The 24469-nt window shown below is 48.4% G+C and overlaps 8 protein-coding genes across 8 annotated transcripts; 4 read left to right on the top strand and 4 right to left on the bottom strand.

Annotated features, from left to right (window-relative positions):
• Positions 1–38: 38 nt before the first annotated feature.
• On the bottom strand, positions 39–1998 carry F9C07_10358 (putative flavonoid 3-hydroxylase; the record flags this gene model as incomplete). Its single annotated transcript, XM_071507394.1, has 7 exons — positions 39–441; positions 507–778; positions 838–1082; positions 1135–1286; positions 1350–1541; positions 1606–1774; positions 1806–1998. The coding sequence occupies 7 exons, from the start codon at positions 1996–1998 to the stop codon at positions 39–41; spliced, it is 1626 nt and encodes a 541-aa protein (XP_071366698.1).
• A 726-nt stretch (positions 1999–2724) lies between these two features.
• Positions 2725–3447, bottom strand: F9C07_10357 (Lipocalin-like domain-containing protein). The gene is made up of 2 exons (XM_071507393.1): positions 2950–3447; positions 2725–2878 (listed from the first exon to the last, which is right to left on the bottom strand). Exons 1-2 carry the CDS (start codon positions 3376–3378, stop codon positions 2825–2827), a joined length of 483 nt encoding a protein of 160 aa, XP_071366699.1. The 5' UTR covers positions 3379–3447; the 3' UTR covers positions 2725–2824.
• A 545-nt stretch (positions 3448–3992) lies between these two features.
• F9C07_10356 (putative polyketide synthase) lies at positions 3993–11312 on the top strand (the record flags this gene model as incomplete). The annotated part of the gene is made up of 2 exons (XM_071507392.1): positions 3993–9422; positions 9444–11312. The coding sequence occupies 2 exons, from the start codon at positions 3993–3995 to the stop codon at positions 11310–11312; spliced, it is 7299 nt and encodes a 2432-aa protein (XP_071366700.1).
• Positions 11313–11764: 452 nt separating this feature from the next.
• F9C07_10355 (uncharacterized protein) lies at positions 11765–13557 on the top strand (the record flags this gene model as incomplete). Its single annotated transcript, XM_041286098.1, has 2 exons — positions 11765–13128; positions 13236–13557. The coding sequence occupies 2 exons, from the start codon at positions 11765–11767 to the stop codon at positions 13555–13557; spliced, it is 1686 nt and encodes a 561-aa protein (XP_041146792.1).
• A 1139-nt stretch (positions 13558–14696) lies between these two features.
• On the top strand, positions 14697–17717 carry F9C07_10354 (polyphosphoinositide phosphatase Fig4; the record flags this gene model as incomplete). Its single annotated transcript, XM_041286099.1, has 1 exon — positions 14697–17717. One exon carries the CDS (start codon positions 14697–14699, stop codon positions 17715–17717), a length of 3021 nt encoding a protein of 1006 aa, XP_041146793.1.
• Positions 17718–17890: 173 nt separating this feature from the next.
• On the bottom strand, positions 17891–21664 carry F9C07_2068445 (uncharacterized protein; the record flags this gene model as incomplete). The annotated part of the gene is made up of 7 exons (XM_041286104.1): positions 17891–18904; positions 18976–19433; positions 19487–19646; positions 20340–20905; positions 20961–21108; positions 21165–21478; positions 21532–21664. The coding sequence occupies 7 exons, from the start codon at positions 21662–21664 to the stop codon at positions 17891–17893; spliced, it is 2793 nt and encodes a 930-aa protein (XP_041146794.1).
• A 384-nt stretch (positions 21665–22048) lies between these two features.
• Positions 22049–23135, top strand: F9C07_2233219 (Caleosin related protein-domain-containing protein; the record flags this gene model as incomplete). Its single annotated transcript, XM_071509929.1, has 5 exons — positions 22049–22285; positions 22357–22581; positions 22642–22803; positions 22868–22960; positions 23025–23135. 5 exons carry the CDS (start codon positions 22049–22051, stop codon positions 23133–23135), a joined length of 828 nt encoding a protein of 275 aa, XP_071366701.1.
• Positions 23136–23574: 439 nt separating this feature from the next.
• Positions 23575–24253, bottom strand: F9C07_2068167 (hemerythrin HHE cation binding domain-containing protein; the record flags this gene model as incomplete). The annotated part of the gene is made up of 2 exons (XM_041292395.2): positions 23575–23919; positions 23975–24253. Coding segments are annotated over 2 exons (624 nt in total), but the record flags the coding sequence as incomplete, so codon positions are not given.
• Positions 24254–24469: the final 216 nt, after the last annotated feature.

Raw genomic sequence — 24469 nt, forward strand, 5'->3', positions numbered from 1 at the left:
CTCACCCCTATCCAACTCGGGACCAATGGGTCGTTAAATCAGATCCTCAATTGTGCGAGTGCCTCCGCATGGCTCTCTTCCCAAGGAAACTTCATCCCCACTGCTTCAATGAGCCTCTTACACTCCGCGTTACGGACCTGAATACTCAGTTCAAATGGAGCCGGACGACTAATAACCCCAGGGGAGAACTCGGGAGAAATAGGAACTTTCTTTCCATCCCGAACTGCATTGGTAATATTAAAAACAGCCAACACTCGCGCAACACCAAGGGATAGATTAGCAGAAACCAGGTGCTGTCCTGGGCAGGTTCGACGCCCAAACCCGAAGATAAACTGGTGCGGGTCATATTCCGGATTTTGTTCATTTCTACCGGACTTTAAGAAGCGCTCTGGTTCAAAATCCATTGCATTATGATAAAAATCTGGATCATGAGCCATGGCCCTGTATAGAAAATCTATTAGTAGACAGTACTGGAAAGAATATAGATAGAATAACGGTTTGCTCACCAGATATTAGGGACCAAGATCGCACCCTTAGGAATAACATAGCCGTGGTATATATCTTCCTTACTTGATGCATGAGCAACCCCCATAGGCGCAACTGGGTGCCATCGGAGAACCTCCTTTACCACCGCATTGATATATGGAAGATTTTTACAGTCGGATAAATCTGGTAGACGACTGGCTCCTACAACACGGTCGATTTCCTCCTGTGCCTTCTTCTGTACATTCAGGTGTAATGCCATAACCTGGAAAAAGCATGCAAATACAGAGACGGACTAGGAATATAATCAGCGGCCATACATAAATAGTAATCTATTAGAAATTGGCAACGTACTGTTTCAGCTCCTCCGCCGTAGATAGACTGGGCAGACCATTTTACCACCAACTCCTCCTCCGAGCCCAATTTTATATTGTTCTGCTCGAGAAGCCTTGACACATATGATGGTATATGCTTCTGCTGCTCATGTTGTTGCTTCACAAAGGCGTACGGGATATCTGTCATCGCCTTTGCCCTTTGCTTGAACGCTTTAGCCCTTCTTTGCCAATCACAACCAGGAAACCAGCTGGGTAGATATTTCACTGTATCTTTATTAGTTAACACCCCTTTACTAACGACAGAAAAGTATCGTACGCATTGGAATAAAATTAACTAGCCAACCTCCAGGAAGAATAACTTGTGCAAAGTCCTCCATGGCTTTGTCAACCAAGTCAATCAAAGGATCATATGCCTCCGGCTCCGTGATATAGCCGTATGTAATTCTTAAGATGATAGAGCCAGCTTCCCTACATATATGTACGACCATTTAATACGGCTCAGTCTCGTGGTTAGAAATTTTAACTACTTACTTTCTGAGGTGCTGCATAAGACAATCTGGGGTTTTCAGTATACGGAATAATAGACGATGTGTTTCCATATCCAGAATATTATGGTATTTCGAAATCGAAGTAGCATTGCCCATCTCTTGATGTAACGCTCTCCGATACGCGCGCAGCCGGCTATCGTAAGGGATAAAGCCCAATGTATACTGCCAGCCTGCTCTAGCAAGCTAGTTAGCCCTCCATCGCTTTTGACATTCACGGGACAGTCTACAGGCTTCTATACAGTTCTGCAATGGGAACATGTGGCCTGGAGGAGTGCACTCCCGAGCGTTTCTCCATGAGTTCATTTGCGACTCGATGTCCATTTATGATGATAATTGTTTGACCAAAAATCGTTACTGAGCTAATTGGCCCTATTGAAAACGGTATATGGTTAATATGTGGGTTGTGTCCTTGCCGTTACACCCGAGAGCGTCCTCTTACCATACAGTTCCTTATGCTTGAGCCAGTGCAGCCAGTCGAGAGCGCCCGGTGGTGGCAGGTCCAACAGGTTACCGATTATGGGCTTTGGCCTCGGCCCCGGCGGGAGCCCTTTCACAATCTTCCTCTCCTTCAGAGCCCATTGGAGAAGACAGAAGCCTGTGAGACACAAGACGAGGCTGACTAGGACCAACATGGCAACCTGACAATGATCGCAAGCATGAGTACATATCGCGGACTAGGTAATGCCCTTAATTCCATATTTATTGAGCTCTTTGAATCATCCACAGTGCACTTCCCTGCTTCAGCTGAACTATAATTTTATTAGTTGAATCGACTGTGTGATGACGAGGTTACATTCATTAGGGTTTGCCAGATCACAATTGGCTCGATCCTGAACCTGTGGAGGCCGTGTGCCCTCCACACAACTGTATCCACAATTTATTCTCTTGAAAGACAGAAATGGCATCCAATAGCACCTCAACTGGAAAGCGCGAGTGACCGTGCTACTTGGCCCAATTTTCATCGGACCAACCGAATAAGATAGATGATCCACTTTTTTTTTCGATCAGATAGGCCCGGCACTAAACCTCACGATATTATCCCATTACCATGATCATGCTCACCCAGCATCCATCACGTCATCTCTTCAGGCTTCAACGTGGCAAGCTTATTCTATTCTACCATCCCGCAGAGGATGTAAGACACGCAACAGTATTTGTATTCGAACATAATGGTATGGGGACTCATGGATCAGCAGGATCTGCTCAGACTTCGTCCCTCGCGGTGGGAATTTAATAGTAGACGCAGGCTGAATGTGACATATCACATCCGCACGAATAGCCCAACTCTTATGATAATATAGTCGGTAAATCCTCGCTTAACCTACCTTCCCAACAAACGCACACAGAGTGGGGAAGGAGGGAGAAAAGCAATAGAAGAAAAGCGCCATTGAAAGGTTGCTAAGTCTTTTCTTTTCTATATAGGAGGAATATGTATTCTAATTATGAATATCAGAGCAATCATGTCAGCCGCGGTAATTTCCTCCATGTCAAAAAGCTTCGCTGTTCAATACCCTAGAATCTGTTAGTGTCTCTTTCTTTCTGTGAAATGTCGTGGTGCATCAATGACTCTGCATGTGTCTTACACTAATGACAAGAGGGTGAACTGTAGATAACTCAAGGATATCCCCCTTGATGTGCACGACCCGCTCTTGAGTGGTACCTATCCAGTTGGGATAAGAAGACATCTCCACTTCATGTATCACTCGTCTGGTGCTGTTCTCCGTCGAAGCCATGTCCGGTACCGTAAATCGACCCGAGTAAGCCAAGTAATGTCTCATTGCCACTGCAAGTTCTTCATCCGTTCCCGACAGAAACTCTTGTCCCTCGTGCTGCGGAGTTCCGGGTCGCATAACTTGAGCCGACATGTAGCCTGCAGGAGAATATATGAGGATCCCTTTAGGACTTGAGCCAAACGGCCATTTGACCTGCTTCGATTTTAGACTTTCCGTGCGGTACTCGAGCAACACCCAAGTGCCTATGAGTTTGGAGCGAAACAATGACCTGAGAGACATTTCTCGCGGAGGTACTGAACAAAAGGACACCGACCCTCCTCAGAACAAAGGTTCTAACCATCTCATTCCACCCCAGGAGGGGTGGTATTCTATTTGAATAGAAGTGTCGGTTTGATTCACCGGCATTGTGGCCATAGCCGCAATGTACGTGGCCTGGGGCTTAAAGGCTCCGCCTAGCTAGCAGGGATACTTATGACTATGGCAGAAAGGTTTGTGAACCAATGCACACTCTAACCAAGTTAGGAAATTTGAGACGCTCCACGAGATTTCCTCAATCCATGCACTATATTTGATAGATTAAACATGTGATTTCCTCATCAGATGACACATATATATATAAAAAAACAAGAATAGAAATAAGTTACAGCTAGACGACGCTTGGACGCAAGTCATGAGATCACACTGACACGTGTCATCACTAAAATCCTCCAACCTGCCAAAGTCCTTAATTCCTGGTTTGTTTACTTGATTAACACCCTTGTCTGCCCCTCCACCTCTGTCATCGTTTCCCTAGTTCGACGGATCTAATATGGGCTACGATAGTCGCCACACGCTAAGCTATAGCGCGGCAATCATGAGGGAAAAACATCCATCATTCATCATTTCATCCATTGATGGGAGTACCGAGACACACACCACCAGCGATGAAAGTCGATGAACGAGTCGCTATTATTGGTACGGGATGTCGATTTCCTGGGGGATCCAATTCGCCTCACGAACTGTGGGAGCTGTTAGTGAACCCAAGGGATGTGGCCAGAAAGGTTCCGCCAGACCGTTTCAATATTGCTGCTTTTCATCACCCCCAGATGGGACATCATGGAACCACCGCGGCATGGGAGTCGTACTTCCTGGATGAGAATATCCAGCGTTTTGACGCATCCTTCTTTAATATTTCCCCCACGGAGGCGGCTGCAATGGACCCTCAGCAACGCCTCCTTCTGGAAACAGTATATGAATCTCTGGATCGGGCAGGCTTGCGACTGGAGGAACTCCAAGGCACTCAAACAGGCGTCTTTTGTGGACTTATGCGACACGACTATCATCGTCTCCTCACGGCTGATATGGAGACAAACCCACCCTATGCGTTGGCTGGCACAGCAGGCTCGGTCCTGGCCAATCGTGTCTCTTATTTCTTTGACTGGCACGGGCCTTCGATCACGATCGATACAGCATGTTCTTCCAGTCTGGTAGCTGTTCATCTAGCGTGTGAATCCCTGCGCAAAGGCGAGTGTTCGTTGGCGATCGTTGGGGGTAGTAATCTGTTATTGAGCCCGGATCCCTATATATGGGAGTCGAAAATGCAGCTTCTGTCCCCGACCAATCGCTGCCATATGTGGGATGCTAGTGCGGATGGGTTTGCCTGTGGAGAAGGAGTGGCATCCGTAGTGCTGAAGAGGTTAACTGACGCCCTCGCCGATGGGGATCACATCGAGTGTGTTATCCGGGCGACAGGAGTGAATTCGGATGGACGCAGTCCAGGCTTAACCATGCCCAACAGCAATGCACAGAGCGCCCTGATCCGGGACACGTATGCCCGTGCAGGACTTCACCCCAAGCAGAACCCTCACGATCGCTGTCAGTTCTTCGAAGCCCATGGTACAGGCACTAAGGCTGGTGACCCGCAAGAGGCAGCGGCCATCCAGGATGCGCTTTTCGGGTGCAATATGGAGGAAAACCAACCAAATAATGAAACAGTTTATGTCGGTTCCATTAAAACCATTATTGGCCATACCGCTGGTGCTGCAGGGTTGGCGGGGGTTATTCGTGCCTCGTTAGCTTTGCAGAATGGTGTGGTCCCGCCCAACTTGCACTTTAACAGGGTGAGCGATACTGTGGCACCGCATACCACTCATCTGGAGGTCCCAACTCGGGCGGTTCGATGGCCTGAGCTACCTAGTGGCGTTCCTCGACGTGTATCTGTGAACTCGTTTGGCTTTGGAGGAACCAATGCACATGCCATACTGGAGAGCTTTGACCAAGCGAGTCGACATCCCTCTACACAGGTTGAGCGGGTTCATCAATCCCAACAGGCCTTGCTCCCCATAGTCTTTTCTGCAGCATCTCCATCCTCCCTGGCTGATCTGCTAGAAGGATATGTCCAGTGGCTATTTGATAACCCAAACGTAGACCTACTGGGTTTGGCATCATCACTATTGTTGCGCCGATCAACTTTACGCTACCGGAAGGCTTTTATTGCAGCTTCACCTGACGAACTACGGATAAAGATCCAGCATGAGCTGAAGCGCAATACTACAGACGCCCAATGGGCTATCATGTCCCCGCCTAAGCGTGAAGGCGGAAACTGCATTCTTGGCGTTTTCACCGGCCAAGGAGCACAGTGGCCACAGATGGGCTTGGAGCTCATCCAAAATTGCCCACAAGCCCGTATGCGATTGCGTGAGCTGCAGCAGTCATTAGATGACCTGCCAATAGAATACCGTCCAGGATTTACACTTTTAGATGAATTGTCTGCGCCAGAGAGCCAATCTCGTCTTGGTGAAACCGCTCTATCACTACCGCTACGAACAGCTCTTCAGATCATCCAGATTGACCTGCTTCGTGCTCTTGGGATCACTTTTAATGCAGTAGTTGGGCATTCATCCGGGGAAATTGCTGCAGTATATGCTGCAGGTATCCTGAATGCCACGGATGCAATCCGAGTCGCATACCTTCGCGGTTTCGCTGTTAAGCATGCCGCATCTCGTGGAAAGATGATAGCAGTGAATTTGACCGAGCATCAAGCGAATGCTATCTGTTCACAGCCAATGTGGAAAGGCCAGGTGGCGGTGGCAGCCTATAATTCACCGTCCAATGTCACCCTGTCGGGTGACCCGGAGACGATGGACGAACTTGTATGGCTACTGAGGAGCCTTGAGCGACATACCCACCCTCTGAATACAGATGCAGCATATCACTCACATCATATGCAGCCATGCGCAGGGCCCTATCTGCAGGCCCTCAAATCTTGCAATGTAGGTGTGTCCTCACCATCATCGGTGCAAATGTTCTCTAGCGTGTACAAAGGCTTGGTGGTGAATAGCACAGATTGCGCTTTGGACAGTACATATTGGTGTGATAACATGTTGCGTCCAGTTCTATTCTCTCAGGCCATTTCGACCTGTCTGGACCAGATCCCGGATATTAATTTAATCATCGAGGTCGGCCCCCACACTGCACTTCAAGGGTCGATCAAACACATTCTACATGACACCCTTTCCGAGGGCTCCGTGGTACCCTATATTGGGCTGGCTCATCGAGGGGAGGATTCGATTCAGTCCATGGCTGCAGCGATCGGTAGACTCTGGGCGTACCTTGGTATGCGAGACCTGAAACTCCAGCAATATATCCAACTATTTGGACCATTTCGAGAATCATGCTGCGTCCAGTCACTTCCAACGTACCCCTTCGATCACCGTACATCCTACTGGGCTGAACCGCGTCTCTCCCAGGCACGTCTACATTGCCCTATCCCACCACACCCACTACTCGGCGTGCTTAGTAGTGAATGCGGTAGGGATGAATGGCGGTGGAGAAACTACCTCCACCTGGAGGAGATCCCCTGGCTTACTGGCCACCGCATCTTATCAGATATCTCTTATCCACCGATGGGCTACATTGCCATGGCTGTGGAGGCAGCACAAGCTGCCTCCCGGTCAAAGCCCCTACAACTTGTCGAAATTCATTCGTTGATCATAGAGCGTACAATCTCCATTCCAGTAGAGGGGCCGGGCATTGAAACCCTTTTCAAGATGGATATTGAGTCTGCTGACAACGATACAATGACTGGAACATTTCAGTGTCAGATAAGCTGTGGTAATGAATTTCAGAAATGTGCTTCTGGCAGGGTTATCCTTGCACTGGGTGAAGCTAACCCGACAGTCCTACCGTCGAAGAGCAAAGGAATGTCCATATCATACCCGATGAATGTCGACAAGTTCTACAACCAGTTACAAATTGTGGGCGGAAATGTCTCCGATATATTTCGGGGAATAACTGAACTAACCCGACAAGAAGGTGGTATGCAAGGGGTGGCCAATGTTCCCTCCCATGATCAGCCCACTTTTCATCCGGTCGTTATGACTACAGCGTTGCAGGTACTCTGGGGAGCTATGATGTCAGATGAAGGGCGACTATCAGCATTGCCTCTACCGGTACGGATCGACTCGGTAACGATCAACCCATCCTGCTCCCATTCTGGACATGTCTGTCTGGAAGCCTCTATTACCCGCACGGGTTCTGGGAGGAATGGGTGCGGTGATGTGCTCGTGTTCAACGGGCAAGGCGACGGCATAGCCCAGCTAGAGGGTATCCATCTCACTCTCTCGAAGCCCAAGAATAGTAGTGATGATCAAGCCCTGGCTTTCGGGACTACTGTGTGGGGGCCGCTGAATCCAGACCCCAGCATTGGCTATCCCAAGAACCTGCCATATAATCTCTCAATCCAGAATCTACAGGCTCGTCTAGCTGTGTTATATCTTCGAGATGCTCAAGCTGGTCTCACTGCACAGGATCGCGAGCGGCTTGTCTCGCATCGCAGGCACTATGTCGCATGGATGGATTCCACATTGTCCAAGATTCGTGATGGCGTACATCCCCATTATCCACGAGACTGGCTTCTAGGGACCATAGGTGAACTTGACTCGCAAACAACATCTCACGAGACCCTTATCCATGTCACGCATATAGTAGGGCAAAACCTCCTTCAGTTCCTGTCCGGCGGAGAAGAAACAATACTCCTGAAACTACGCGACAATAACATCGATCTCCTGACCCGATACTACCAGGATGATGAGGCAATGCGTATCATGAGTGACAGTCTGGGCAAGGTGGTCAGTCAAATTGTGTTCCGTAATCCTCAACTACACGTCCTCGAGGTTGGTGCTGGGACAGGATCTGCTACTCGAGCTATATTGTCTTCTATCGGTCGGAACTACCATTCCTATACATATACGGATATCTCACCAGCCTTCTTTGAGGGCGCATCGGCAGCATTCCATACCCATGAAGATCGTTTCATCTACAAGGTGCTCGATGTTGAATGTGACGTGACTGATCAAGGTTTCTCCATGCATAGCTACGATGTCGTTATCGCAAGCAATGTGCTGCATGCTACTCGGTCCCTGCGTCGCACGCTGATGAACATAAGAAAGCTCATCAAACCATCAGGCTATCTTGTGCTCCTGGAAGGTACAGATCCCGATCGAGTTCCGACTCCCTTTATCTTCGGTGCATTTGAAGGCTGGTGGCTGGGTGAGGACGACGGACGATCTGGAGGACCATTGATCCGACGTGAAGAATGGGACGTCTTGTTACAGTGTACTGGATTCGGTAGATGTACTTCATATACACCAACCAATCAAGCCAACTTGTATGGTATGTCTGTGATAGTGTCACAGCCTACTGATATGCCAGCAATCCCCGTGATAGAGATGGATTTGCTGCTGGTAGGTGGTAGTACGGAAACTACAAGGCAGATTATACTGGACTTAAAGACGATCCTCCGCGACTCGTTCGTTCAAATATCCTCCTGCCTGAGTGTGGATGATTTTACACCTGGCCCAGGGATTTCTCAGCTTGCTATACTCTGTCTTGCTGAGCTTGACCACCACTCTGAGGAGACAAGATGGCAATGGCAGGATATGCGCTTGATGATGACGGCAGCAAGCTGTCTACTATGGGTTTCCCCGGCGGACGACCCGCATTCCGGTGTAAGCAAAGGTCTTCTTCGATCACTTGCACTGGACTCCTCGTCCGGCCTATTGCAACACCTTACCGTCATCGATTCGACACCTATTGGAGCTGAAATGCTCGCTACCACATTAATGAATCTTGTCCGGACAAAGCAAGAAGGCATGGGGCGACCTGAGATTGAACTAGGATGGGGCGAGGGAATACTGAACATTCCGCGTATTGTGCGTGATCCAACCATCACTCAACGACTACTCGCTAGCCGTAGTCCTTGCGTGTTTAATTTGGTAGATGTCCGGGAGCAAGCTGTTTGCCGGCTAGTCTCGACGGAGGGTTCACAGAAAGAAAAGGTAGATGTGTATTTGACGGATCCAAAGAATGCCACCACTTCTGCGGCAAAGCTATTCTCAAATGAGTCCCTCGTTCAGTATCAAGTACATTATTGTACACAGGCTGCACTAACAATAACGGAGAAATGTTCCCTTTTTCTGATCGTCGGACAGAATGTGTTCAATGGTGCGCGACAGCTCGCCCTCTCAATCTCTCATGGTTCCATAATCTCGACACCGTTGTCTTGGGCCTGGGATGTCCCAGCCTCTGTTTCCACTGATAATGAACCAAAACTACTAGCCGCTGTCGCAGCTACTATTTTAGCTTTCGCGATCGCCGATCTCGCTGGTCCGTCTTCAACACTTTGGGTACATGAAGCACAGGCAATGGGGCCGACATTCATGGATGCGCTGGTGTCTGCTGTGTCTGATAGACAGGACATCAAGAATCTTACCTTGACTACATCACAATGTGGGCTGTCTGATACCCGTGTGCACTTCGTTCATCCGCACAGCTCCACAAAAACCCTGTCCAGCGTGCTACCCCGGAATGTCTCGTCTGCGGTCCTGTTCGATGATGGACGACTTTCTCGGCGATCAAGACTAGTGCTACCTCGCTGTGCTAACTTCCGGAGCTTTTCAGACTTCTTTCGACCCTCCTCCATTATAGAAGAGATAGACATACAGTCCGTTGCTACTATATTGAATAGTGCCTGTGCTTTTGTCACCCGTAAAGGGTACGAGAAAGGAAGCTCGCCCCGCATTATCTCTCCTAGAGAACAATCATCAGTGGACTCTCTGGAGGTGGTTAACTGGCGGCAGCCGACATGGATTGAAGCACAGATCCTCCCTGCTAGCTCACTGGTCAGTCTCTCGCCGACGATGGCGTATGTCGTTGTTAATATGAACCACAAATTGCGTCGACTAGTGCTCGACTTCTTGGTTCGACAAGGTGCCAGACATATTGTTTGGGTTGGCGAATGGTCAGATGAAGATTTCGCATGGATCGCCCAGCTCTCGAGAGATGAAGTGCATGTGGCTGTAGTACAGATGTGGGCTTTCTTGTCTTCAATATCCGATTTATACGATCAACTAACATCTACCAGGAAAGCCGAAATTCCGATCAGTAGTCTTCAAACATATATGCCAATAGGTGGAATCATTTATGACGGGCTGAAGGACAGCCCACAACAGGCGGCTGAGAATACTCTGCTGCTGGATGAGCTCTGCGGTAATGATGCCACATTTTTCATTCTGGTGGGATCCCTGCTGGGACACATTGGTTTTACAGACAGTAACTCCTTCATTGGAAGCACCACTGGGGTCCTATCTGGTGTCATTTCCCGACGACGACAAAGAGGCTACGTGGGGAGTGTACTTTATTTGGGCGAGCAAAATGCAGTGGAAGACATCACGCTCTCAGCCGGTGATATACGTGAGGCCTTCTCAGAAGCAATCCTTCTTGGACCACCAGAGTCCACCAGCAATGGAGAAATCTTGGCAGGTCTTCGCAACAGTGAGAAGTGGGAGTTGGTACCTAAGTTGTCCGCCTGGAATGAGTCCAAAACTCTACTAGAATCCGACGACAAAAGCCAATCTGCAGGGCAGGGCCAGGCCCATGATGCGGATGCCGTCACCCAGCTCAAATTAGCAACGAGCGTGGCGGAAGCAAGAGAGATTATCCTCCAGCTTTTCAAGGAGAAGCTGCGCAGGAAGTTGGGACTCTCTTCTGATGTCCCGCTTAGACGTGAAACGCTCTTACATGAACTAGGAATTGACTCACTCGTGGCAGTAGATATTCACATCTGGTTTGCGAGAGAGTTGGGGGCTAAGATTCCAGTGGTGCAGATTATGGGCGCTGGTTCGATCGGTTCTATGGTTGATGAGGTCGTGAAACGCAGGAATGGCTTTACATAACGCATGTTTCGGGAACTAGGGCTTCAACATCTAGGGATTACGACCGTAAACCACGCAAGCGATTAGACCGGCAGCGGTATTATTGTAGAGCCTCAAGTTCTAATACTATTATAGAAGCGTAAGATAGTGTCTGAATACGAAACGGCATAGACGATAGGCTTAGGAATTATAAGACACGGAGTGAACTAGGATCTCTGGAGCATCTAGGCATATATCCCTTTAAGGCGATCGCCATATTATCGTGACCGGTAGGTTATTAGCCTTCAGATTAGTGCTCGATAGGAATAGAATATTTCGAACCCCGCTCGCATGTACTCTTCCGAGCTCGGCCAAGGTGGTAACGTGGGTTGAGTGGCTTTAAATAATTTTGTCGGTCCGGCCCCAGACAAGCAAACCGTCCGCTGTCATTTCTCCTCCGCCGTGCCCCGTAGCCAATCTCGAGTCCATTAAATATGAATTCCAATACACCAACCGACATAGTGAGCTTCTGTTTTGAGACACAGGCTGATCATAATGCAACCGGTCCGATCCTGATAGACGGGCTGACTCCTACGCGGTCACTCACCCTGCACCAATTCCGCCAGCTGGTCTGCCAGCTCATTGCCGGTCTACACGAACAGAAGATACAACAAGGACAATGTATCCTGGTACATCTGGAAAATAGCATTCTGTACCCGGCTCTGTTTCTCGCGATCGTCGGCGTCGGGGCTGTCTACATGGGTGCCCACCCCGCCAGTTCAGCAACCGAACTAGAGCACCTTCTGTCACTGGCCAATCCATCCTTGATCATCACCGGTCGCGACACCCTGTCGACAGTTTTACAATGTACTATGAGCCCAAGTGGAGGGAAGAAGGAAAAAATACCGTCGGACCGAGTATGGGTCCTGAACGACATCGACCAAGTCTTGTGTGAGGCTTTTTCTTCCACGCCGGACGCATCCATGGGAGACGCAGCATACCATCACCGGCGAGACATTACGAAGCTCCTACATAGCGGCCAACGTCCCTGGCGGACATTTGATGATGATGGACAAAAGTCCAAAATTACCCCAGCTGCCATGTTCGCAACCAGCGGCACAAGCGGACTCCCCAAAGCAGCCATCCTATCCCATCACGCGCTCATCCAGCAACATATAAGCATCCACCATCCCGTTCCATACCCCGTCACTCGACTCCTCACATTGCCGCTCTTTCATCGGTATGGGGCCCTGGTCGCACTTTTCTTTCCAACGCGGTACGCCCAGCCATTGATCCTCCTCCCGGGGTTTCAACTGCGGCCGTTCTTATCCGCTATTCACGTCCACGGCGTCACCGAGACTTATCTCTCGCCGGCGATGGTGCACATACTAATTCAGAGCACTCCACAATCATCGTCAATCCGCGAGTCTTTACGTTCATTGCGGTATGTTTGTGTAGGAGGCGCCCCCATCGATTCCCGGCCTCTCCAGTCCCTACAGGATATGTTACACCCAGAGGCATGTGTAGCTCAGGCGTGGGGAATGACGGAGACAGCGACTGTTTTCCAAGATCGATACTGTCTTCCTTCTCGTCAGTTTGATAAAGGGAGTGTCGGTGTTGTTCTGCCAGGGTATCAGGTGCGCTTGGTTGATGTGAGTGGTTCCGGTCGGGTACTCGACAATGCCACGGAAATTCCCGGGGAATTGCAAGTTCGTGGCTCGGGCCTGTTCACCAGCTACAAAGGCCATCCTGATCACACGGATGGTGATGGTTGGTTCTCGACTGGGGACGTTATGTATCAGAAGAATGGCCACTATTTCCTTGTCGGAAGGATGAAGGAAATGATTAAAGTTCGGGGGTACGTTATTTTCCTTCATACAGGTAGCTTATTCATTCCTTGATTGCCTTGGCTTTGAGACAATGAAAGGATGAACTACCGTCTACACATACTAATTGTATTTGAAGATACCAGGTATCTCCCGTTGAACTCGAAGCTGAACTGGCACAACATCCCCTAGTCAAGGATGCTGCTGTGATTGGGGTTTTGGCCACTGACGGAAGTTCTGAGCTGCCTCGTGCATATGTTGTCCCCCTCTCTTGGGCCGAGAGACCATCTCCCGAGGATATTTACGATTTTATGCGGCAGCGGCTGGCTGGGTATAAGTTTTTAGAGGGAGGTGTGGTTTTTGTGGATTCGATTCCGCGCAACTCTGGTGGAAAAATCCGCCGAACTAAACTTTCCGAATTGGATGATCAAAGGGATAAGTTAATAGCTCTTTTGACTTGATTTCTTTCCTCTGATGGTCATTTTTTTATTTGACTTTCTTATATTTCGATCTATCCATACGATCTAGAAATTGCGGCTTAGAAACTGGTTAACACCACAAATTGCTAGGCTCTGTTCCTATAATGACACCCATGGTTTACTTTGACTAGTTTCCCTGGTTGTTCCATCTTCATCTCTCCGCCTGCCAGGCTAAGTCAGCTTGGCTTTTTATTGACGTAGTGGGCCCTGCTGGTGATTATCACCGGATGAACCCGGCGTATCGGAAGCACTGCTACTGGGGAGAGATAGATGCCAAATATGGTGCTGCTTATAGATCGTGGCATAACTAGCTATTGCGTCTGTAAAGTCATTGAAAGACTTGCAGTCTCCCCTCCATTAAGGCATTCCCAGTGAATTGTATGTTCATAGTCAACTGGTCCCATTGTCCTGCCTCCATTGGGCATTGAATGACCAGGGAGATTGTCTTCTAGGCACAGTTCAAGAACTGTGCCAATCGTCATCGGGATAAACTTGAAATAGTCCAAAGTCTCTTCTATGTCTACTCTTGCTAGAGTTGGAATGGGCAAGACATGTTCAGGGCACCGGGAAATAGTATGTAGAGGACACTTCTGAGCCTATCTTGTGCTAAATAGAAACACGAACCAAGTAGATGTGCTCTTGCTCTATACCTTGACAAGGGCACACTATGCCGGGATCCCTAGGTTTTATAGATACGGAAATAGTGTCTAGCTGAACGTTTTCAGTGCATTATGCGCCACATATGTAACCCATTGAATCAAATCAGATCCATCTATACTCCGTATGAACGATGGAAATGGTCTCATCCAATAGTATAGCGCCTGTTAGAGCGGCACTAGTACTATGCTATTACCCAAGTATTACCATTTATCGTTGCTCCTAGGGCTTAGTGGGAGTGTACGGACGGTATTGTACGGTAAAAGACAACACATGACGTCTTTTATCTTATCGCGATCAGCATCAACAAACTTACAGCTTCCTTCAAATCCTCTTTGTGAACCCTCTCCACCATCAAATCATGGTGGTTGTCGACATTCTCGACAATGATTTTATAAATTTTCTCGCCAGACCTTTATTTCCTAGCAGCTGATGCCTAGTTCCATCGTCCTCAATCCACAAACATGGAGAGTCTTGAAGAAATCACCCGTCCCCGCGATCCCGCTGAAGGAACCGTCGATGATGGCTCTTCCCGGACCACATCAGTTGCTGATCAGAGCTTGGCAAACTCCCTAGCGAGCTTGAACATAGGAAGCGCAGATGCATCGTTCAAGTCCATATCCAGCAACAAAGTACCCGACGAGCAGGTAGACCGGAAATTCACAGAGCAAGAAGACTCCTCGATACCCCCAACCAGAGTGCTCTCCCCTTACGCTCCAGTGCCGTACAACCCACCGTCTGCAGCTGCCATAAGTGATGATGGGGCCGATGAGGACGAAGAGCCACGTATAGCAACATCCTTCGAGAGAGACTCTACCCCTACGTCCCTTCAAAAGCACCGGTCGATGTTCTTCGATACCGGTGAAGAAGGCATCAACCGGATGCATAAATTCTCTCTTTACGAAACAGCTACGAGGTTCTATATGGTTGGTATGGACTTGTCGGACACCCGCTTCAGGATTTTGAAAATCGATCGAACTACCGAGACGGGTGATCTGAACGTCGCTGAAGACGATATTGTGTACAGCAAGAGAGAAATGAGTCAATTACTAGATGCTATTGACGATGGCAATAAGATATCGGGTGGCCTGAAGCTGAGGTGCAGTGCATGGGCTATGCTGGGATTTATCAAGTTTACCGATACATACTACATGCTCCTCGTAACTAAGAGGAGTCAAGTTGCTATGCTCGGTGGCCATTATGTCTACCAGATTGATGGGACTGAGTTGATCTCTCTGACAAATTCCAGTTCCTCAAAACTCAGACCAGATAAAAATCCGGAGGAGGCTAGATATATCGCCATTCTGAATAACCTTGACCTAACTCGGTCTTTCTACTTCAGCTATTCTTACAATATCACCCACACATTGCAGCGCAATATCTGTCGAGAACGCAAAGCCCATCGAGATGGCTATCCGAAGCCTTCCCAGCAGGACTACAACACAATGTTCATATGGAATCATCACCTTCTCAGCCCTGCCCTCGAGAACCTGAAGAACCCTTATGAGTGGTGTCTGCCGATCATTCATGGATATGTTGAACAAGCGAAGATGTCTGTGTATGGCCGCTTGGTCTACATTACTATTATCGCTCGCCGATCACGATTTTTTGCAGGAGCACGCTTCCTGAAACGAGGTGCCAATGATCTGGGTTATGTCGCCAACGACGTTGAGACTGAGCAGATCGTGTCTGAAATGACAACCACCTCATTCCACGCCGCCGGCCCCGATCTTTATGCAAACCCTCTCTACACTTCCTATGTTCAGCACCGGGGAAGCATTCCTCTCTACTGGACGCAGGAAAATTCCGGCGTATCTCCGAAGCCTGATATTGAATTAAACCTGGTCGACCCATTCTACTCCGCGGCAGCGTTGCATTTCGATAATCTGTTTGAGAGATATGGGGCCCCGGTCTATATCCTAAACCTGATAAAGTCCAGAGAGCGCACCCCACGAGAGTCAAAGCTTCTTAAGGAATACACCAATGCCATAAACTATCTCAACCAATTCCTGCCGGAAGACAAAAAGCTTATATACAAGCCCTGGGATATGAGTCGAGCTGCAAAAAGCCGTGATCAGGATGTGATAGGAACGCTTGAAGAAATTGCGGGCGAGATTATCCCCAAGACCGGATTTTTCAAGAATGGACATGATGCAGAGTCTGGCCTAAGGTTACAAAATGGCATTGCAAGGACAAACTGTATTGATTGCCTCGATCGCACCAATGCCGCCCAATTTGTGATTGGAAAACGAGCACTTGGCCACCAGCTTCATGCGCTCGGAATAATTGAAGGCACAACGGTGGAATATGACACCGATGCAGTCAATCTTTTTACTGACATGTGGCACGATCACGGTGATACCATTGCAATCCAATATGGAGGTTCTCATCTAGTCAACACAATGGCCACCTACCGGAAGATCAATCAATGGAGCAGCCATTCACGAGATATGGTGGAGAGTTTCAAAAGGTACTATAATAATTCATTCCTGGATGCACAGCGACAGGAGGCATACAATCTTTTCCTTGGCAATTATATCTTTTCGCAGGGTCAGCCGATGCTTTGGGATCTATCAACCGACTATTACTTGCACCACGCCAATCCAAGGTCCTGGTCAAATAAGCCACGACCCAATTACATACGCTGGTATACACCTGACAATCTCAAGGAAAAAGAGATGCCACCACCACCATCCCCGCCCAAGGAGCCTTTGTCTCGGTATGATGATCACTGGCTCGAATACTACAGGCCATTGGCTATTTCATCATTCTCGAAGATCTTCTCCTACAAGATGAATTCTACTCTTCGTTATCTCCCCTTCCGTCCGTCATCCGGGGCGCTCTATGATCTCAGCCCATTTGTGGCTCGAATCCCAAATGAGCAAGTTAACAGGGAGCGTCAACACCAGCAGCGGAGCGTCAGGATTCAGGAGCCAGACTTTGTCCGAGATCGTCCGGAAAGGACACAATTTGGAGCTGTTACTCCTGCACCAAATTGGCATCTCTCTACCAATCAAGGATCCGGGCTCATGAGAGACTCATCATTTGGAGCTTCCGAGACCAGCAATTCCACTCAGCGCTCTACGCCCAGCAAAGCGCAAATCGCACAGTGGACTTTGGGTCAACTGGTGAGTGACTCGTTGAATCCATCTGTCACGTCCGCGGAGGCCGAGGAGTATGAACGCTATATCAACCACCCCCTGAAAGTACCTCTTGTTGTGACATCCAGGGACGACCTTACGGCCACTTCTGCTCGCGAACGAGAATCAAACTTGGATTTGATTGAGTATGTCAACAAATGCAATGTCGAAGACTCCGCTCTCAAGGCCAACGCGGATCAAAATATGGCAGACTACGCCGAGTTCCTCAATATATCGGACGAAGGACTCACAGTTACTGCGGAGGACCATGAAATGAAGCGCTACAAGCGCTACCGACAATGGTTGAGGGGCAAGAGTCTTTTCAAACAGCGAGTTGATATTTGAACAGCATATCTGTGTGCCACGATTCATGAATTATAACTTAATGACGCGATACCCATACGCATCACGTTAGCATTAGCGTTTGCAAGTCTTGGCTTAGCATGTTAGATGTACTAATGCATGGTTTTAACTGCATGATCATACATAAGTAATTCTATAAACAAAAAGACCACCACCTAGGCTTCCCCAAAAAAGCCCCCATCATTAGCATCAATACCTTCCAACAAAAGACCTTTCAAACTCTCATCCGCATCAACCAACTCTCGCAATTCCTTGTCCAGATTCTCCTTCGCCTCCAATTGACCCTCACCACCATCCACTTGAATTGAATTCTGCAAAGCGAACTTCAACAAATAAACCACACCTCTCAACTCCTTCTTGAGCCTCTCCATAACCGCACCCTCACTCTCACTCTCACCACCCCTCTTACCTCGTTCTACAATCTCCCCCTCCTCCTCCACAACATGAATCCAGCACGAGCACAGCGCATCCAAAAGCTCCCCCCTCCACCTCCACACCCGCGGATGCGCATTCAAAACCACCCCCCTAGCAACCTCCACCGCACGCAAAAGCATCGGCGGATAAGCCGGTCCAAACGGATTCGCCAGCGTATTATGCAAAATCGGAACAATATCCTGGAGGAACTTCGTCGTATGGATACCCAACTCACCCAGAACAGGCACCATCTGCTCCAGTAGCAGCGTCGAGAGACGCGGATACGGGAATGATGCGAAGTCAGAGGATAGCGAGGTCGTGTTCGATGAGCTGATGTGGTGGAATGAGGGGATGAGGTTTTCCCGGAGGGTGGTTGTTAGACGGGAAATGTAGGTTTCGAGCTTGTTGGGTTGGGTTTTGGATTGAGATTGAGGAGACGGGGAGGGGGTGTTTGTGTAGGTTGTTTTTTGGAGGGTGAGGAGGGCTGGGTAGGCCTCTTTTAGGAGGTCTATGGAGTCGGGCTCTGGGGTTATGGTGGGGAGGGAGAGGAGGCAGGGTTTTAGGGCGTCTTCGAAGACGGAGGTTAGGTTTGTGCGGTGGAGGATTGGGGATTTGGTTTGTTGGATTGGGGTTAGGAGGTTTCTGAGGAGGGTGCAGCCTTTTGTTTTGATGGCGCTTGTGTCGTCGTCTATTAGTGCTAGGATAGGAGGGACTAGTAAGGGAAAATGGGTTTCAAGGTTGGTTTGGTTGGTGGGCTGGGGTTGTTGTTAGTGGTGTTGAGTATCATTTGGGGGGGGTGAGGGGAGAGGAGGAGAGGAGGGCGTACTTTATATTGCTGGATTATCCAGGAGAGGACGGCTGTGGCGTAAATATCTTGGATCTTCCATGGCTTGGTTTCTGGGTCTAGGATGCCAGCGTCGAATCGGGGTAATGGGACTGGATGGAAGTTCTTGCGCCCAGCGGAGGTGATGGCTGGGTTTCTGGTTTTTGCGAAGAGGGGTCTGATTCTGTCTTTGAGGATCTTTTCGATTACGGACCAGAATGTAGTATTCGATTCTTTGTTGGTAGCAGTTGTTGAAGCGAACGCGTTCAGTAATGTAGTCGCATATGTGAATGCTTCTTGAGTTGTCCACGGATCTTCCGTAGATGAGAAGCTGGCTAATGCAATGACAATGTCTGCTACATTCTCCGCTTTGGATACTGGCAGTGATTCAGACAACGTGGCAAGCACTGACAAGGCGATCCTCGACCTTAGTTGGTCTTCCAGGATAACATCATTCTTCTCTATATGACAGTTAGAACAGCAATCGGTTAAATCAAACTGAATCTTAGCTCACCATCCGATGTTTCTTCTATCTGAGCATAGACTGGAGACGGAAGTGCAGCATCACTTGCCCAGGAATAGATACTGTTTGCAGCATGCTCATCAGCACGGCACAGATCCTTCGGACCCCGGGCCTTGAAAAAGTTATAGGCGACGAGGAGGCTTTCGCATATCTAAGGCATCATTAGTATATTCTTATACTTAGCATGATCCATGTTGGTATTTACTTACTTCTAGATTGCTTGAATTCCCTTGCGATGACACATCCTGCCATAACAGATCTAATTCTTCAGGAAGCGCAATATTTACTACCTGCGCTTCTGGGAAAGTGGACGAAGTCGAATCCCGCTGTGATAGCGCCTCACGGCACGCCCGCCGAAGTTCTTCCATTAACGTTGATTACTAGCAGTTTACTCGTACACATTCAATCCTTCTGGTAAGAAGAAAGGGTGGGAAAGATTAAACCGAGGAAATGCGAGGGATACTATATGTAAATGAGCATTTGATATTGGTTTACATAATAAGTGTGATTGCGAGACCCAAGGCAGGCGGTGTAAACTGGCAGTAATCATTGTTTCACGTGATCTGGCAAAAGGTATGTCGTCATTGCTGACTGGCTTGGCCAAGACAATCACTGCATCCTTTGTATTGCCGACGAACACTCGATGAACAAGGGAATTAGCGGGGGGAAAAATCAGGTTTCATAGATTAAGCATATATTAACTATGCGGATTCAACACACCCAAGGTGCTAAACCCAGTTAACAGTCATAAACATCATTACATCTTGTTTACCAGGTATCTCCAATGCTCAGATCTCTCCTTCTGGGTCGTGCTTCATCCTTTCTTAGCTGGGGCTCCGCGCACCGGTAGACCAGCAGCTTGATACAAAGCATCAATGCACTCCATCTGGCAAATGCTATCCTCGCCGGGGATCCAGTATGTGGGTGTCTTGCCTCTGACGGCATCGACGAACGCCTCCAACTGCCATCGGTAGGTACTCCAGTGCGAGCTGCCCCCTTTGCCGCCGGTAGTCGTAACATTGCCCCACAAAGGACCTCCTTTGTACTGTTTGTGGTAACGCGTCTGGCCTGTTGTCTTGTCAGTGACAGAGATATAATGATACAGATGTGGCATCATCGCATTGTAGAAGAAGATGATAGCCCTCTCAGTCTCCACTTCAATTGAAGGCAACTCCCAGAAACGCGGAACAACGCCAACAACCCATTGCCGCTCCATGTCAGTGTAGATCTGGCTATGGACCTCAGTATCCTGGGGTCCGACAAAAGTCAAATAGGCGTACATGGCCGCGTCGACGCGCGGATCGTCGCTGGAGACGCGGGCAGTGACCGAGTTGATGGCTTTAGGGTGCCGCGCGCGAAGAGCGTAGCGAGTGAATGATAGGGCATATGTCATGTCCATCGCGGAACCACCTGAACGATATCAGAGCAAGCGATGATAGAAGCATTCAAGGGCTGAAGCTCGTACCACCAAGGTCATATTGCCATCGAATATCTCCCTTTGGCACACCGGGACTAGCAGTCATCACGGCCTTTGTCCGCAAGATCCTGCCGTGCTGGCCGGACTCTAAAATATGTCGCCATGCATGTGCTGCTGGGTGGAATTGCCAGTGGAACTTTGGTGCATTAGGTTACCCATTAGTTTCTAATTGAGGTGTCGACATAGACCTACAGCTTCTTCGAGAGTCAATCCTTTCTCTTTGGCTAGGCTCACTAAACCCTTTGCTTCATCTGCATTCGATGTGAACGGCTTCTCACAAAGCACGTGTTTGCCAGCCTGGAGGGCCTTTGAAGTCCATTCATAATGCTGCCCATTAGGGGTGGACACATATACAATATCCACAGCAGGGTCATCCAAGAGTTCCTGGTACGACCCATAAGATTTGGTGATGTTGTACTGTTTAGCAGCCTGAGCGGCGGTCGAAGCGTCGCGAGAGGCAATAGCGTATAAGATTACATCCGGATGTGTTTCCGCGGGATGGATAACTGATCAATCGTCGTGAGCCATAATGATCTGCAGACAAGTAGGGGTCATATACCTGCAGCCGCATTGATCTGCGCTGAAGATAGAATCCCTAGCTTCAGCGCTTCGGGGGATTTACGGGGCTTGGAGTGGAGAAATGAAGAGATATACTGGTGGATGAAAGTTGCGCTTTGGGCGACAAGAGCCATTTTTTGAAATCAATATTATGACAAGACACTGCTAAGTACTTCAGGTAGATAGATAGAGGGTGTTTGCCAAACTATTATAGAGCTTATTAGTTCGCATTCGTTAGTGATCGATGGACAGGACATGACAGCAAGGCAGAGGTCGACAGAAGACATTAACTCTTGATTGCATATTCGCAGCCTTATCAGCGATCATCCTGTACGCATGTTACTATCGTATGATGTGGAGAAGTACCTCAAAATGACGTTTTTGGGGAGGAATGAATTCCATTGTGACGTCGAAGTTCGGTTAAGTATGATATCAAGTATGATGTCACCGCGATTGTCTATTAAAAGTCACGCATTTCCCGGAATCAGCAAATCATCAACACTCAATAATTAATCAAAATGCCTTCCAAAGTAAACATCGACACGTCCCTTAAAGACGAAAAAAATGACATGCTCAACGGCGACGGTCCTAACATCACCGTTGTCGCTAAAGAAGCCCCAATTACCGTGAAACGGATTCCCGCGACTCACATCAACGAAGCCATAGACAACCCCGGCGTCGCGCGCGCAGATGTCGCAGTATCCATTGAGAAGCCCTCCGGAGACCAAGAATGGGCCAATAAGGTCCGGGGATACGTATGTTCCAACAATGGCAATCATAACATCCAGCGACTTATATATAACGAACTGACATCTCTCATGGATAGACCCCTCTCCAGCAGCACGTCCTATTCTGGGACCGTGACGGTGACGGGATGATTTTCCCATGGGACACCTATATTGGATTTCGTGAACTGGGCTTCAATATCCTCTTTTCATTCCTGGCCGTGTTGATCATCAATATTAACTTTTCGTACCCGACTCGACTGGCATATAGCTGGCTCCCAGATCTGTGGTTTCGAGTTTATGTACGGAGCGTACACAAGGCTAAGGTAGGTCTTTCTCAGCTGGATAAAAGCAATCGGCATCGCAGACTAACTGGTCGATTCCAGCACGGCTCGGACAGTGGTACTTATGACCCTGAAGGCCGATTCATCCCGCAGCTTTTCGAGAATCTGTTTGCGAAATGGGACTCGGATAATGATGGAGCGCTGACGCTACGTGAGCTGTTTCAACTGATGCACGGCCATCGCTGCGCTGCTGATCCGTTTGGTGTAAGTAGCCGTCACTCTGTCAGTGGCATGCACACTAGGTATGCTAATCGCGAATGTTGTACAGTGGGGTGCGGCCCTCTTCGAATGGGGAACTACGTGGCTTCTAATACAGAAGGATGGTAAAGTTTATAAGGAGGATTTGCGTGCTGTGTATGATGTAGGTGACCATTCTTCACGGCTATCATGGGTTTTTTTGGATGAAGTGAACTAACCTGGGATAGGGTTCCATATTCTGGAAAATTCGCGAGGCACGGAAATCTAGCCCAGGATGGACGCAAGGATTTGGACTTGGTGGAGATGGGTTTGTTGGAGGAGAAAAGATATATTCGTAAAGAGGCGGTTGATACATAGTTGGTTGCGAGGTTCTAGAATCGAGAAACGAGTGGATAGAAGACGTCCATAAACATGTACTATATATGTGTCTAAACATAAGAATTTTGAGCATCATGTCACTATATTTTCTAATTTACATATAATCCACACTTTCTTATTCTTGATCATTAGCTGTTTCCAGTAGTGCTACTTAATAATGGTACCATATACTATTTTATTCATTTTAAGGACGAAATTCATAGTGCTGTCAAACGGAAAAGAAAAGATCCTCCATTTCTCATGATTTGCAACACATATCCATAGACAACCAAACTCAACCAAACATTAAATGATAACTATACATTAAAATCCCAGAATACATGTACCGCTCCCCAGAATTGTATATCACTCCCGCCCGTGACGTTGCTTCCATTACAATTTCACTGATAGACAATACATTCACTCGGTAGATGGGTTAGGCATGGTAGAAGTATCAGGCCATTTGCGGAAAAGATCCGCCAGGTGGTCAATGGGAGCTGCAAGAAGGCCCACAGCAGTCTCATATGGTGGCTTACTCGGAGCACTCGGGTGAGAACGAGAAGGCACAAACATCTTGGTTCGACCAAAGGACTTGGAAAGCTTTTCACTTTCTTCCGGAGACAGTGCCTCCTCTAAGGCTGGCAAATCCGTTGATTCCTCCTCCTTGATATGCGGCGCGAGATCCTTCATCAGAGCCTCGAGCGTAGGGATGAAGTCTGCGTCTGAAGCCTTGAGATTCTGGAACTTCTTCAATTGCTCCTTGACCTATCCTGTTGTGAGCTTTGTTCGTCTTGGTGGGATTTATGCGGTATAAACTCACACTCTGGTGCTCCTTACGATCCTTTTCTGCCAGAGCTTTACCATTGGCGACATGTTTCTCCAATGCTGGATAGATTACGAGCTCTTCTCCGATGGAATGACGAGCTAGTTCCCAGGTGAACAGGTTCTGGTACCTCGTCTGCTCATCCTGGTCACTCGATTGGGTGATACGTTCATAGTATTGTTCAAGTTCACGGTGATCCTCCTTGATCGCATCGCTAACACGTGGCGCCATGTTGGTTACTGGTCGAGAAATTGTGTGACTAGATATAGAGTACGGCGGAAATGGTTTGATTGCCAGTAGCTGTAGGAAAACTATATCCAAAGCAGGTCTCCAGACCCTTATATCTTGCCCTTCTGTTAGCAATCCAACGGTCAGACGCCCGCCTCATAATGAGATGTCATAGCGACGTTACAAATGCAATACAGCTAATTGGGTCATTCAATGTTTACCCCAGAAGCCACCATTACAGCAGTATGAGCCGTCTCTTCGTCA

This window comes from Aspergillus flavus, chromosome 4 (assembly GCF_009017415.1).
Source record: "Aspergillus flavus chromosome 4, complete sequence".
Lineage (NCBI taxonomy): Eukaryota > Fungi > Ascomycota > Eurotiomycetes > Eurotiales > Aspergillaceae > Aspergillus > Aspergillus flavus.